General features: G+C 40.6%; 1 protein-coding gene across 1 annotated transcript in view; it reads left to right on the top strand.

The window, feature by feature from the left end:
• Positions 1–13145, top strand: part of SPO11 (SPO11 initiator of meiotic double strand breaks) — a 59866-nt gene extending 46721 nt beyond the window's left edge. Inside the window, exons 14-16 of the mRNA XM_061630166.1 lie at positions 2290–2366; positions 10520–10631; positions 12857–13145. Of these exons, the coding sequence (XP_061486150.1) occupies positions 2290–2366; positions 10520–10631; positions 12857–12976 (309 nt within the window). The 3' untranslated portion in view covers positions 12977–13145. The remainder of the gene's footprint in view (positions 1–2289; positions 2367–10519; positions 10632–12856) is intronic.
• Positions 13146–15030: the final 1885 nt, after the last annotated feature.

The following is a 15030-nucleotide window of genomic DNA, read 5'->3' as shown; positions in this document are numbered from 1 at the left end:
AAGACCTGGCTATACTCCCAGGCATTTTAATGTTTAATGCTTTATGTTTAATGTTTTTAGTTTAATGTGTTCCTTTGTTACTGATTTTATTCTATATTGTATTTTAATCTCGTTTTGTACACCGCCCAGAGAGCTATTAGCTATGGGCGGTCTAGAAATGAAAATAAATAAATAAATAAATAAATATTGCTTATTTATTTATTACATTTATTACAAAAAGAGAGTGTCTCAAAGCAATATGACAAAAACAAAATACACCACATAAAATCAATTTAAAACCAGAAACATTTAAAAACAAACAGTATAAAATCAATAAAATTGGCCTTGCAGCTCCATGACAGCTAACTGTGCCTTGATGGAGAAAGAAAGGCAGAGCATATCTCTAGAAAAACTAGGTTGGAGATCAAGAGGATTTTTAAAAATGGAGAAAGTGCATGTGAGGTACAGAACCAGTGAGAAGCCTCTATTGATGGTGAGGAGAAAGAAGACTAAAAAGCTGATGGATCAAGAAATGGAGAAATTTGGAGCTGAAAAATAAATACAAATAAATAATTATAAGCATGAGAACAACTAAAGAATCACTAGCATGGTGCCCATGGGCACCACTGTCTCCACTAGTATCTTGTATGATGCACACAAAAGGTCTCAGTAAATATTTGCTCAAAAATTCACAATGCACAAGAGACTAACAGGAGGGGCATGCTTGGATTATGTTGTGGTCCTGCCTCTTTTTTTGTTCTTTTAGACATGGCAGCCATTTTGTGTTATACCATGTCCCCAAAGCAGCCAAAGCAAGTGTCTAGTACCAGGGCACCTTCAACAAAACTCCAAGTGTACCCACTGGCCAAAAAAGCTGATGAGTCATTTCTTAAGTTAGGATGGGGAGACACTTTAGTTCTCAAGACTACATCGTCATTTTTAAATTGGCTAGTAGGCTGCACCAGGAAAAAATACACAGGTCTTTTTATTATTATAATTATAATCAATGTTACCTCACTCCCCCCGCTTCACCAGCAAGTCCCAGGGTGGGTTACAACAATTTGAAATGCAGCATTAAACATAATTAAAACAAATTATAGTCACAAGTATAGGGTGGATCCTGAAAGAGGTGTCAATGGCCAGAGTAAAGAGGTGCATCTTCAACGTTGACTGAAATCTGTATAGCGAATATGCCAGATGTACCTCTGTGTGGAGGGTCTTCCACAGCTTAGGAGCTATAAGAAGATAATAAACATAATTCTTACTCATCCAATGATTCATCTTACTGCAGTGTGACATACTTGCTTTTTTAAAGCAATGCTTCCATAATTTACATGATTCACTGAAGAGTACACTTAGGACATGTCTGCACTACTTTTTCAATTAAGGTACAGGACGATTTCAGTCCTAATCTAATTTATCAGGTCTGTGATGTCAACAGGCCTCCATCCTGAATCTGCATCATAATAAAGTACAGGGAAATCCAGGTCAGCATGATGTGATATGTATAGATGGGGACAAACAGCATTGGGAGCTTTTTAGTTTAGAGAAAAGGCACGTAAGAAGTGATGTTATAGAAGTGTATAAAATTGTGCATGGCATGGAGAAAGTGGACAGAGAAAAGTTTTTCTCCTTCTCTCATAACACCAGAATTTGTGGACATCCAATGAACCTAAATGTTGGAAGATTCAGAACAGACAAAAGATAGTACTTCTTCACACAGTGTATAGTTAAACTATGGAATTTGCTCCCACAGGAGGCAGTGATAGCCACCAACTTGGATGGGTTTAAAAGAGGATTAACAGGAGCAGCAGGGGGGCACCCAAGAAGCATAAGTCAAGGAGAGGGGGACCCTCTAGGTTCCAAGCCAACAAACAAAATGCTGGGTTGGTGAGGTAATAAAGGCAATTTATTATGGCACAATGTATTTAAGGTGACCACACCACCCTTTGGCAAGAGAGCAATCTGTAAAAGTAAATGAGTACAATGTCAGAGTAGAATACATATAAATAACAGAAACTAACAAACTAATATCTAGTACATTGCAAGCCAGGTTCAAAAATGCTCACAAAACAACACACTGTAAGGAGGGGAAACTAGTGATTCGTTCAGTCAAAATTAGTTATCACAGCAGAAAGAGAATATAATTCACCCAGTATAATTCTACCCTACTACTACCTCCACCAAAAAATACCTTCAAGCAGGCATGACCTTAGTGATAGTACTTGAAAACCCGATTTTATATTAAGTTTCAGTTTAGCAAATGCAAATATTAGTCGTATTGAACATGGTAGTTCTTTCATATTTCAGTCTATGTCATTTGAAGCCCATCGCCTCACAGTTCCAGCTATAAGATGGCTCGGTCTTCTTCCATCTGATTTTGCCCGGTTAGTTACTTTTTTAAAAAAAGTTTTAATTTTCCTGTTCTTTCACAAATGACATCTTGTTTCCACCCATGGGGGGAAGACTTAAACATTTTCACCAGATGTAGGAGCAGTCTGCCATGGTCAGATGAACCTTGGAGACTCTGCAGTATGGCCTCTGTCTTGAGATCTATGCCCTGGGAGAAGTGTATAATGTCTCCTGTATCCAAAAACAGCAACAAATGTACAACACTTTTTGACACCATCCAACATCTGCTGAATATATGCACTGTAGAGCCTGTCCCTCAGTCTGGGAGATCCTCAGAGTCTTGGAGAAAAGGTTTGGATCTAAAGGTCCTGAATCATTTTCTCTGCCAGAGAAACTTCAAAAACTCTGAGGTCCGGACTTCCGGGAAGGGTGACTTCGCTTGTGCCTGCTTTTTGAGACGAGCTCTCGTCTCAGAAGAAGCTTTTTCAGTTTTAAAATCAGTCAGAACGTTCTTTTTGACTGGTAAAGATTTTCTCCCGGGCAGGGAGAAACGAAGAGATTAACCACAAAAGCCTGTTTTTGTTGGGAGGACTGGATTTCATTAATTTATGAGAGAAGGTTCAGCCAGCAATGCCGGATGGACTTCCAACAAGCTCTAACTGATTAAGCGACACGTTTATCTTTTCTTCAAAGAAAAACGGACTTTAACAGGCAAGCATCCTTCTTTCTATTTTTTTCACTTGGTTTAAATCGTTGCAGCAAAAAGAGATTGGTCAATGAATCAGCTATAAAGAATTTCTGGGTGAGTTATAACTCTTCTCTTTTATTCACGAAATTAAGGAGGAAAGAAATTGAAAAAGCTTATCTTTGTTTTTATTGCAAAAAGCTGGCCTGGAAGTGCATTCTAAAGATACAAACGGAAGAGGGATTTCTATTTCAAGGAGGGAAAATAAATAAATAAATTTGATTTATGAACTTTGGAGTATTATATGTCCGGGACTATTTTCTTTTTGGTCTATTTCATTTTGACGAATCTACTTGTTCACGACGCCACTAACTGTTTTGAAGCTGGGAACTAAATTTGTTTTGTATTCCTGAACAAATAAGAGATAAGGCAGGCTGTACTGTCTACACTGTGATGTCATCAAGCCTGGAATATTAACCCAATTGTGACTGAAATAATTTTTGTTTTCGTGGTTTTAAGAATGGCAATCAGGAAAGTGGCTGAGACCATGGAAGAAATTATGTTTCAGAAAATAATGGATGAGATTGAGATAACGAAACAAACCCTGAGACAGGGTAGACAGGAGATGAAAATTGAATTTGGCAAAATGACGCAGGAGCTTAAAGAAATAGGGGATCTTGTGAGAGAGGAGATTGATGAGATTAGAGATGAGAAAAGAAAAATTAAAGGGAAGATACAAGCCCTGAAGATTGGAACAAAGATCTGGAGTTTATGGATATTAGAAACAAAGTTTACTGTTTGGAATTCAACGTTGTCTCTGAAGAAATTAATGAAGATATTAGAGATAAAGTTATCAATGTCTTGGATAATTTTCTGGACTGGAATGATGTGATGGAGCTTGACATAGAAAAAAATCTATGGAATTAACTACAGATATGTGACAAAGGAAAAATTCTCAAGAGATGAGCCAGTGCATTTTGTAAAAAAGAAGAACAGAGACATGACTTTACAACAATATTTCAGCAACATATTCAGAATTGATGGCAAGGAAATATTTGTGATAAAGGAAATTCCCATTAGACTCTTATTATATGACTATGGCTATGACAGCAAGATTAATATGGGATACTGATAATGGAAGAATGGATACTGAAATTACTGGACTGAACAGGACTATTGAAGATGGAAGATGGAATTAATATTGATAATGGAAGAATGGCTATTGAAATTATTGGATCTAACAGGTTTGATGAGATGGATTAATCTATATGTTTATTTGGACTATGGCTATGACAACAAGATTATTATAGGATACTGATAATGGAAGAATGGCTACTGAAATTACTGGACTTAACAGGATTATTGATAATGGAAGAATGGCTACTGAAATTACTGGACTTAACAGGATTATTGAAGATGGAAGATGGAATTAACATTGATAATGGAAGAATGGCTATTGAAATTATTGGACCTAACAGATTTGAACGAGATGGATTAATCAACATGTTTATTTGGAGAAAAATTGAAAGATATATCTCTCAAGGAATTGAAACCTCTCTTTGACTTTTTGTGGAAAGAATAAAGTAATGTTTATGAGATTTGATGATTAATTAAGATAACTACTGGAGGAAAGTGATTTTATAATATAATTTAAGAGACAGGATTGTTATATATTGTAGACCTATAACTGATCTGCGACAAATCGGAAGTCAACATTTTATTTTATTGTTTAATTATTTTTGTTTTGTTTTGTTTTTTGTCTTTGAAAATTTGAATAAAAATTAATGATAAAAAAAAACTCTGAGGTCCGTAGTGGAGGCAGTCCAACCCAGAGACTTCTTAACTTTGATCTATCTAACTCTAATTTGCATATTCCCATCCAGCCAGGTCACAGGAGATTTCTTAGGTTAGTGTATGGACAAAGTTGATTTCAGTACGCAGACATGCCATCTGGGCTGTCTTCAGCACACAGGGTGTTCTCCAAGGAGATAGTGGTCTTGGTGGCCTATCTCTGGAAAAAGAGAATCCATATTTCTCCCTATCTGGATGACTTGTTGATCTATCCTACATCCAAGGACAGTTAAATGAGGGATGTGGCCATCACCAACTTTTGCCTGGAGAGTCAACGTTTTGTCATCAATCAGCAGGACAGCTTCTTTGTTCCCAGCCAGTATCTCCTCCATCTAGGAGTAACCTCAACAGAGTTCAGGAAAATATTTTTCTCTTCCCAAGAGGATTAAGAAACTTCTAACAAAGCCTCCATTCTGAGGATGCAGAAGCACTCCGTTATGCATCTTGTGCAACTCCTGGGCTGTATGATAGTGGCCATTGACTCTGTTCCATGGACACTGTGTGAATGCCTGTCAGCTACAGTGGTTGCTTCTCCCCTACCAGAATCAGATTCCTTTGAAGGAGTGTCTGCAAGTGTCATTAACTGTGGAAGGAAGGTCCTCCCTTCGGTGGTGGCTAGACCCTTCAAATCTTTCCAAGGGCCAGAGTTTCCCTTCTACTTAATGGATCTAGGTGACCACAATTGCCAGCCTTGCTGACTGGGGTGCATGTTGCCAGTCAGAGGTAGCCCAGGGGTCTTGGTTACCACAGAAGCCATGCAACCCATCAAGTGGTGGGAGATGTAGGCAGTTAGGCTGGCCCTCAAAGCTTTCTTAAACCTGGTATCCTCCCAGCATGTTCTGGTCTGAACATACCATGTTACTGCCAAGGTGTACAAGAAGTGCCAGGGGAGCACTTGCTTCCATGCCATCCAGCAGGCATAGTATTATTTTTCTCTCTTCAATTGCAAATTGCATGTGCACTTTGTCCTCTTTATACAAACTGTTCTTTGAGCAATGCATGATTAGAATAGCTCTCTAGAAACTTTTTGCCTAGATAGAGAAACATCTGAAGTCCCTTACTGTGGAGTACCTGCAGGGCGTTCTAATCAATTGAGCAGACTGGCTGAACAGGATGGCCATTGACTATGGAGAGTTTTCCAAGAGATCGTCAGCCACTTTGTTATGTGCCTTCAAGTCGATTACGACTTATGGTGACCTTCTGAATCAGTGACCTCCAAGAGCATCTGTCATGAACCACCCTGTTCAGATCGTGTAAGTTCACGTCTGTGGCTTCCTTTATGGAATCAGTCCACCTCTTCTTTGGTCTTCCTCTTTTTCTACTCATTTCTGTTTTTCCCAGCATTATTGTCTTTCTAGTGAATCATGTCTTCTCATGATGTGTCCAAAGTATGATAACCTCAGTTTCATCATTTTAGCTTCTAGTGATAGTTCTGGTTTAATTTGTTCTAACACCCAATTATTGGTCTTTTTCATGGTCCATGGTATGCGCAAAGCTCTCCTCCAACACATTTCAAATGAATTGATTTTTCTCTTATCTGCTTTTTTCACTGTCCAACTTTCACATCCCTACATAGAGACAGGGAATACCATGGTCTGAATGATCCTGACTTTAGTGTTCAGTGATACATCTTTGCATTTGAGAACCTTTTCTAGTTCTCTCATAGCTGCCCTCCCCAGTCCTAGCCTTCTTCTGATTTCTTGACTATTGTCTCCACTTTGGTTAATGACTATGCCGAGGTATTGATAATCCTTGACAAGTTCGTCCTCGTTGTCAACTGTAAAGTTACATAAATCTTCTGTTGTCATTACTTTAGTCTTCTTGACGTTCAGCTGTAGTCCTCCTTTTGTGTTTTCCTCTTTAACTTTCATCAGCATTTGTTTCAAATCATTACTGTTTTCTGCTAGTACTATGGTATCGTCTGCATATCTTAAATTATTGATATTTCTCCTTCCAATTTTCACACCTCCTTCATCTTGGTCCAATCCCACATTCCTTATATGTTCTGCGTATAGATTAAACAAATAGAGTGATAAAATACACCCGTCTCACCCCCTTTCCAACTGGGAACCAATCAGTTTCTCCATATTCTGTCCTTACAGTAGCCTCTTGTCCAGAGTATAGGTTCAGCCACTGTATAGTCTGTATAGGTCAGCCACTGGAGGATTCCTATCATAAACCTCTTTGTCACTCATCACAACCAGCAGTTTCCCAAGTTCTTCTCAAGGTATTGAGAACATGCAGTGGAACAGATGGTTGCACTTCTGATTCAATGTCCACCAGTTGTCTTGTACACCTTTCCACCAATTCACCTGATTGCACACACCTTATGCCAAGCCCAGTTCCACCAGGCTCAGGTCCTGTTGGTAGCTCCTCATTAGCCAAGAAGGCCATGGTTTTCAGATATGAATATACTCAGCAGAGCCCCTCCTTGGAGGCTTCTGAAGTGAAGGGTTTTGAATTCTTCAAGGTCCAATTCTTCATCTGGGCCCCAAGTGTTTATAACTATGTGTGTGGAACTTGAATGGCAGTATCTCTTAGACACAAGTTTCAAGGAGAGCTATCGCGTCCTATCCCAGTGATGTATTCCACAAAGAAAGTGGCCAGAAGGCAAGGCTGGGCAAAGTTTACTGGCCCATAGACAGCTGCTAGTGAGCAACCTGCTCCAACAGAGGTTTGGGATCAAACAGAGGCATTTTATGCCTCTGTCTCCAGACTACTACTCCAGGCTCCACCCCTTTGAGAAGACTTCAGAGTCTCAAAGGGCACACATTCTGGCCTGACGATCGGCACTCCTCCTTCATTCCATAGAATCCCTGCTGGTGCGTTCTTGGATCGGTGATATGCAGTGGGAGGCATTTGGTTCTTTAGGCTCAGGGGAAAGTACCCTCTTGGCCCTGGTGGACTGGGAGGTTCCTCAGGGAGTTTCCGTTGAACAGCCTTAGGTGCAATGGTCAGCTCTGAGCCATGACCCTGCCCTGGCTGCTCATCTGGTTCCCCTGCAGCCTCTGACTCTGTGTCCAGATCGCTGTTGGATACCAGGGTCATACCCATGGTGTGATTAAGGCCATGCATGCTTCCTGCAGATTTCCCACAAAGTTTATCACGATATGAGCAGTTTTTCAGTACTGGTGTTGGAGAAAGGGCCTCACCCCTATGTCTATGGACATTCTCCAGGTGTTGGCTTTTCTCCTGAATGGTGGAGTTAAAGGTCTCTCCCCTAATACTCTCTGTACACAGCTGGCAGCTCTGGGTTGCATTCTTAGGTTGGGGGGCACAGAGCCCCTTACCGGCTCATTCTCTGATTCACCATTTCCTCAGGAGCATCACTCTTCTTTTGCCTCCTGTAGTTCACAGATTTCCCTCCTGGGACCTTCCCATAGTTCTCAAAGCACTCACTTGTCCACCCTTTGAGCCATTTGGCCTTGTTCTACAGGAACTGACTTGGAAAGTCACCTTCTTGGTAACTCTTACCTCAGCTAGGAGGTTGGGGGGACTCAGGACATTATTCATTCAAAAAGACCTCTGGGTTTCCACTCTGCCTGAGTAGTGTTCTGCCCCAACTTGTTTTTCATTCCCAATGTAATCTCTCTTTTTCATTGGGGATAGGAAATTGTTATCCCAGATTTCTTCCTTAACCCGTCATCCCAGAGAGAAACATCGGCATAAATTGGATTTATGGAGGGTCCTTCAGGTTTATCTTAGTCATACCAAAGAGATTAGGTACATAGAATACCCCGTTTCCTACATGCTGGGTGCCCAGGGGAGATAAGTAGCTCATTCCACTATCAGCTGGTGATTGCAAGAATATATAGGGTTGACCTATGGGGCTATGCACAAGGAGCCCCTGACATGTATTACTGCGCACTTGGTCAGAGGTACAGTGGCTTCTACAGCATTGGATTCCAATGTTCCTTTCCGTACAAATGCAGCACTTCCACATGGGTTAACCCTGGCACCTTTGTTCAACATTACAAAAGTTTGTGTCAGTCAGCTCTGCCACTGACAGGCACACTCTCCAGCAAGTTTTGTAAGACATGTTTTTACTGCTTTCAGACATCCCATTCCTGTCTGCTGTACTCCCGACTGACTGAGAGCATTAAATTGGACTTACCGTGAACTGTTTTTCTAGTCAGTGGGGACTAGAGCAGATAGCCTTCCTAAGCTAGTTAGTGAGGGCTCACCATGACAATTCTCTTTACCTGTCTTTGGCGGTGGGGGTGTTCCTCTCTAATTTTTGCTATTCTTTCAGTGGATAAGTTTTTTCTTGATTTTCCTTCCTCTGTCAGTTCTAAAACTGGAGGATTCCTCCCCTCCCAGGTGTGCAAGAGTTCTTTACATGGTTGGTCCTGCCTTCAACTTAAATTGGAGTTAACCCTTTCCTGTCCACTCTAGTCTTCACTGAACAGAAGAACACTTCACTTAAGTCCAACTTAATGTTCCCCATTTATTCAAGAAGTGGTAGCTCACTACTGTCCTTAGACTCCTCTGAAATGCGAGCTGGGGGTGGCCACCCCAGATATCCTACACCTAGAGAGCAAAGTCTACCAGCACTGTTTTCATTACAGCCAGTGAATAGGCCGTGTTCCAGGGATGTTGTCAGAATGGTAATAGGCACACTCTATCTTGCTGGGAAGAATGGAGAGCAAGAAATGGTAGGTGTAAGTGCTTTTTTCCACTGCCAGTGATCAAAGGAAGCCCACAACCTTAGCCCTATTCATGACAGGGAGGAGTTGGCTTCTCTGCTCCCCTTGGAGCGGAGACAGGGAAAATTATTCAGTGTCCCATGTGATGTTCCTGTATTAGTGTAAATAGGGTAAGTGCTGTTTGTTTAGAATATACATGGTAAGTAGAATGAAAGAGGAAGGGGGAGTGAATGGGCAGTAGAATGCTGGATGATTGGCTGAATGTTTAAAATGGCTGACAGTATAAAAGGAAGTATGACAGGTAAATCTGGGTGGATGTGAGGTGATGTGATGAAAGAGAGTGGGTTGTTTTGGTGGGTTTTGAGAGTTGTTTTGTCAGGAGAGCATGGAGAAGGAGGGGGGTGGAGTTCGGATTAGTATTAGATAAAACCATATGCTTATGTGCCTTATGAAGAAATCTTGTTAATCTTGTTATCTGTGTTATTTAATAAATACTTAATTTGGTTTACCAGAGGCCTGATCCTTGGCTGGGGTTTCACAGACCAGAAGGGAGGGTGAGGTAAATAACCAAGGCTGAAGAGTGACAAATGGTGGCAGCGGGTGAAGGGAAGAATATAACACCACAAGTATTCAGAGCAAACCAGAATTATAAGCAGTCTGAGTAAATCAAAGGGATTGGGACAGCTTTAGCACTCAGTCACAGAGGTAACCAGATAGAGAGACTCAGGCAGAGTCTCTGGGACTACTGGTTATAGGACGTGATTGGTGGTGCTGCCTAGCAGGGGGATCTGTTGAGATCTGTGCTAGAGCGGGGAGAGAAACTGGTGGAGTCCCTGGTGGTGCCTAGAGACAGGCAGTAACCATGAGCAGGTAGGAACCTGACAGGGAGAGCCAGGGAAGGGCGTCACATCCCACTACTTTTATTTCTATACATTGTGATTCATGAAAATAAGTTTAAACAACTGTGAAAAATAAAGATAGTTATATTGACCTATCTGCTTTTCAGACTGAGCATACCCAAGAATGCACTGATTCCACTGACTAAACAAGATCAAAGTAAACTGGCAAGTTTGCAGACAAGACCTTATATTGCTTATCAATCAACCTGGAAAAAAGAAGTATGTATAAACCATCCCCCCGCCTATTTCTTATATCTTGAGTTGCTTGAACAAACTCATTTTCTGTTGAAAATGAGCTCTGAATACACCAAAATTCAGTCTACTACTGCCTGCAAAGTGTGTAAAGTTCTCTCCAGATCTCAATTAACTGTCTTTGCTACTCTGCACAGAGAGAACATGTTACCTCAACTCATAAATCATGCCAAACCATCATTTAATTTCATGGTGTGTGACTTAGGAAACCATGGTTTATGATCAGCAAACTAAAATCAGAAATAAGTTTGTAAATTATGGCTTGGGTACAAACAATTATGAGCAGAAAGAGAAAATGTATCAGGGCCATTCTGTGAACTCTTGTGCAACAGCCAGCACAGGGGTGAGGAACCTTTTTGGCTCAGTGGCCCAGTATCTTATCTGGTCTCACCTCACAGACCAACTTTGACAGGTGAGGCAGACAACGGTGATACCTGGCCACCCAACAGCCAACTAGCTGTCAGGAGCTTTGAAACTGCTGTGCAAGGGCTTTCAACTATTAGAACACCTTTGAATCAAAGCCCATGGTTTGTGCTAACTGGCTTGGGGGGGGATGATTCTCTCTCTCTGTTTCTCTCTGTCTCTGTGTGTGTGTGTGTGTGTGTGTGTGTGCACGCGCGCGAGCTTTAGACAAGCCAGCACAAATTAAAAGCATTCTTAAACCCGCCGTAATTATGGATTGGCAACTCATATTTGTGGCCATTGCTCTGCCTCCAAAGAAATGCTGCACTACTGAGTCAGGAGTGAGTTTATTAAGCTGAGTGTTGAGATAACAGGAAATGAAAGCAGACAAAGCAGAGCACACCTAGAATTTTACTAGAGTATATTTCACCTCCCACTGTTTTATCTTGTGCAAACTGAAATACCCCTGATGTCTATTGGAAACTATTCTGCAGAACAGTCAGTGCCATTATTCCACAATTGTTTTTGGAGGGCTTCTTTAGTGTTGCAAAGTGTTGCTGTATTTCACATATTCACAGAAACAGAAGCAAAAGAGAATGATTTACTATAGGAAACCTTACTAAAACTGCAAAGTAAAACAAACATATTTAAAGTGACTATCTGAACTATATCAACTATTTTAATATTGCTTCCTCCCTGTTAAAACAAGATCAGCACAGTACATGTCTTGTTTCTGTTATTTGGGCTGATTGCAGGTGTTGCCACCACTCACCATATGCTCAGAGGCACATGTTACCAAATTCTTCCAAGCTACACAGGAAGTGGATTGGACTGTGAAAGACCAACCCAAACTGTGTTTGCATTTTGACAAATTTGTAGGGCAGTACAATATCTCAGAGAGGAGGTCAGTCTCTTGCTCCCCTGGTGCATTCGTTAAGCTGCCCAAATTCCTCTGCTTTTTAAATTTTGATAGAAATATCTGTTGGGCAGTAATAGGATTACAGGAATTCTGTGAACATGGCTGATTTTTAATTAATTTCAACAAATTATGAGAACTCTGACAGAAAAAAGTCCAAAAGGGATCTGGTTTTTTTCTCTTTTTACATTTTGAACTCTTGATTCTCTGTGTTTTGTGTATTGCCATGAAAATTTAGAGGGTTGTTAAGCAAGCATTTCTAAGTTCAGGACTATAGGTTTTGTAGGATTTGGTTTTGAAATGAGCTTATAGGAAGCATCTGAATGGCATGGGGGGTATTTTCAATATAACATTGAGGAATGAGAAAAATCCATGCTAACTATATAGCCACTAATAATTACATGATTCATTAAAAACATTGCCCCCCAAAAAGCAAATAATCATAATGAAATACATTTAAATGCAATACCACCAAATAAAATACAAACAGGAAACAAGAAAAGACTATACTGCAAAGCTTGGCAACTCTGTCCATCTTGATTCATATAGGAAGCTGTTTTATTTATTTTACCATACCAGCAGTAGCAGTTGATACAATTGACTTTGTAAATCACCATGCTTTTTGTCAGAAAAGTAATGACTGCAAGTGAAAGATGCTGCTGCATACATGCTATACATTTAAACCACATTTTAAGCCTATCCTTCCCCCCCCAAAAAAGAATCCTGAGAACTGTAGTTTACCCCTCACAGAGCTACAATTCCCATAAATTCCCTTTATGCTGTGGCACAGTTACTCTTCTGGACCACTGTAAGTGTAAATAATACCTCACATCAATTTCAATTGAAGTTTAATTTCTAGTGTTTTGCTTTACAGCTAGATATTATGGCAACATCTAAAATGAAGGCTGAAATTCAAGCACTGACATCTTTCTCGTCTGATTATCTTTCCAGAGTGTATTTGCCAAATAAGCTGCAGTTTGGTGGATGGATATGAATATTGACAACTGTTTAAAAGTTTCATGAGGCAGATTTAGTTCAAAGTTGTTAAGACAGATCTTATACATTTGCAGTCCTCCTAACTGAAAAGTTGTGGAATGATGTTCACAGTTTGGGGGGTTAAAAATGTGTCTGACTTTGTTTTTGCCTTTGATTTTTTAAAATTGGAATGAATGATTATTTTCTTATTTGAATCCACATTATTTTGCAGAGACACTTAAAATATCCTAATTGCAAAAAATAGAAATTATTCTTACAGAAGGGGAATGAGGACATTTTCTAATTTAATTTAATTTTATTTATTTTAATTTAAAACCTTGATAATTTTCATAATTCAAACTTTGTTAATTAATAAAGATCACTAATGTGGACCTTTGGATATTGTACCTTTGATTTTTAGTAAATTAATTTAAATTTGCATTTTAAAATTAGAATGACATTAATGTATTTTTAGCCCTTACTTATCATTAGTTACACTACACCAGGCTTTTAAAAAGCAACTGATTTTCTTTCTTGTTTGTCCTCATTAAACTCAAATGCAAATTTATAAATAAGGAAGGGGTTATTTCCCTTTCTGTTATACATTTCTACAGTAACAAAAACAAAATTCTATCCTGAAGTATTCTCTGTCTCTTATGTGCATATAGACTTCCTTGCAACACTGAGCAAACAAATGGCTTAGGGAGCAGTCCAACTTGAGTCTACACTGAGCTGGGGGGAGTTGGATGTGGCAAACCCCTGGCTGAGCTTCCGCCAGCAGAAGCCCCTTCTCCCAGCTCAGCCATGGTGTTGCCAGGACCACTCAGCTGGGGTCTGCCAGGGATGGCTAGCCCAACAGATGGAGAGCTGGCAGAAGCCCTAAAAACAGGGTGTGTTGGAGGAGGAGCCACATGGGGCGACTTACACAGCATCCAAGTCACCCTCGGAGTGCTCCCCCAGGTCCTAATCCACACGAGAATTCTGCCAGCAAAACAGTCGGCAGAGGTAAACAATTCCATTGGTGCTGTATGATGACTGCTTACTCCCTGGTAGGGCTATTCATGGGTGCTGGCTCTTCTGTTTCTGCTCCTGTACACAGCTCCCAACAGAGCTGAACCGGTGTCTCCTGGGCAGCGTGGATGCCTCAGGGCTTTCCGCTGGCTCCTCCTCCACAAACCGCCCTCCTGCCAGCTACCCCAATTGCTCTGTTATTTTTGTAAGTGAGTGAATATTTAGGAAAGCAAATTGTAATGGATTTTGTCTGTATTTACTAACTAAATGCATTTTTACCCCACTATTCATCTGAAAAGGCTCCCAGAGCAGCTAACAGATCAATAAAAAATCTAGCTTAAAATCTGAAAAACACAAAGCAAAGGGGATGGGAAGGGAGAAGGAATATACCACAATCACACAGGAATAGGTGTCCCTTATCAGAACCTAAAAAAGAAATCCACTACATTAGGCTGCAATCCTAACCCCTCAGTAGTATTGTTGGGGTTGGGAAGCTTGGACAAAATACCATGGCCTCTCAGCTGGTCTCTGCTGATGGAGAAGTTGTTGATGGTAGTGGTGGTAGTGGTGGTGCTCTGCTGGATCTCCTGAGGGGCTTAGTCCTTTGGCCCCTCAGCTGTGTCAGCCTGGAGCTGGCACAGTGACAGAAAACTACCACCCTATCTTTCACCATGGCCAGCAGGAGGCAGGGCTGCAGATGAAGTGGAAGATCTGGGGCTCTGTACCTCCCTGGCCCCTATTAGGATTGCTCTGCACATTTTCTAATTTCATCATATGAGAGATTACTGTTAGCTATTATGAATGAAACCAAGGATGTAAAACTTGAGCCTGAGATCAAAGCATGGTACCTGCTTTTTATATGTATGGAGAAAGGTGAAGTGTCCTTTCATGGAAACAAATGAGTTTGTGGACACACATAACCTGCACCAAAAAGTACTGTACCCAGGTGCCAAGGCAAAGGCAAGGGTAACCCCCTTCAATCCATTTTCTGTTCTTTCGTATTATTCCTGTAGATATCCTGACACTACTTTCCACTGCTTTGCTCCATCTCTTTGCATCTGC

This window comes from Rhineura floridana, chromosome 6 (genome assembly GCF_030035675.1).
Source record: "Rhineura floridana isolate rRhiFlo1 chromosome 6, rRhiFlo1.hap2, whole genome shotgun sequence".
Taxonomy (NCBI): Eukaryota; Metazoa; Chordata; class Lepidosauria; order Squamata; family Rhineuridae; genus Rhineura; species Rhineura floridana.
Note: the sequence above shows the minus strand (reverse complement) of the source record. Positions and strands in the feature narration are given on the sequence as shown.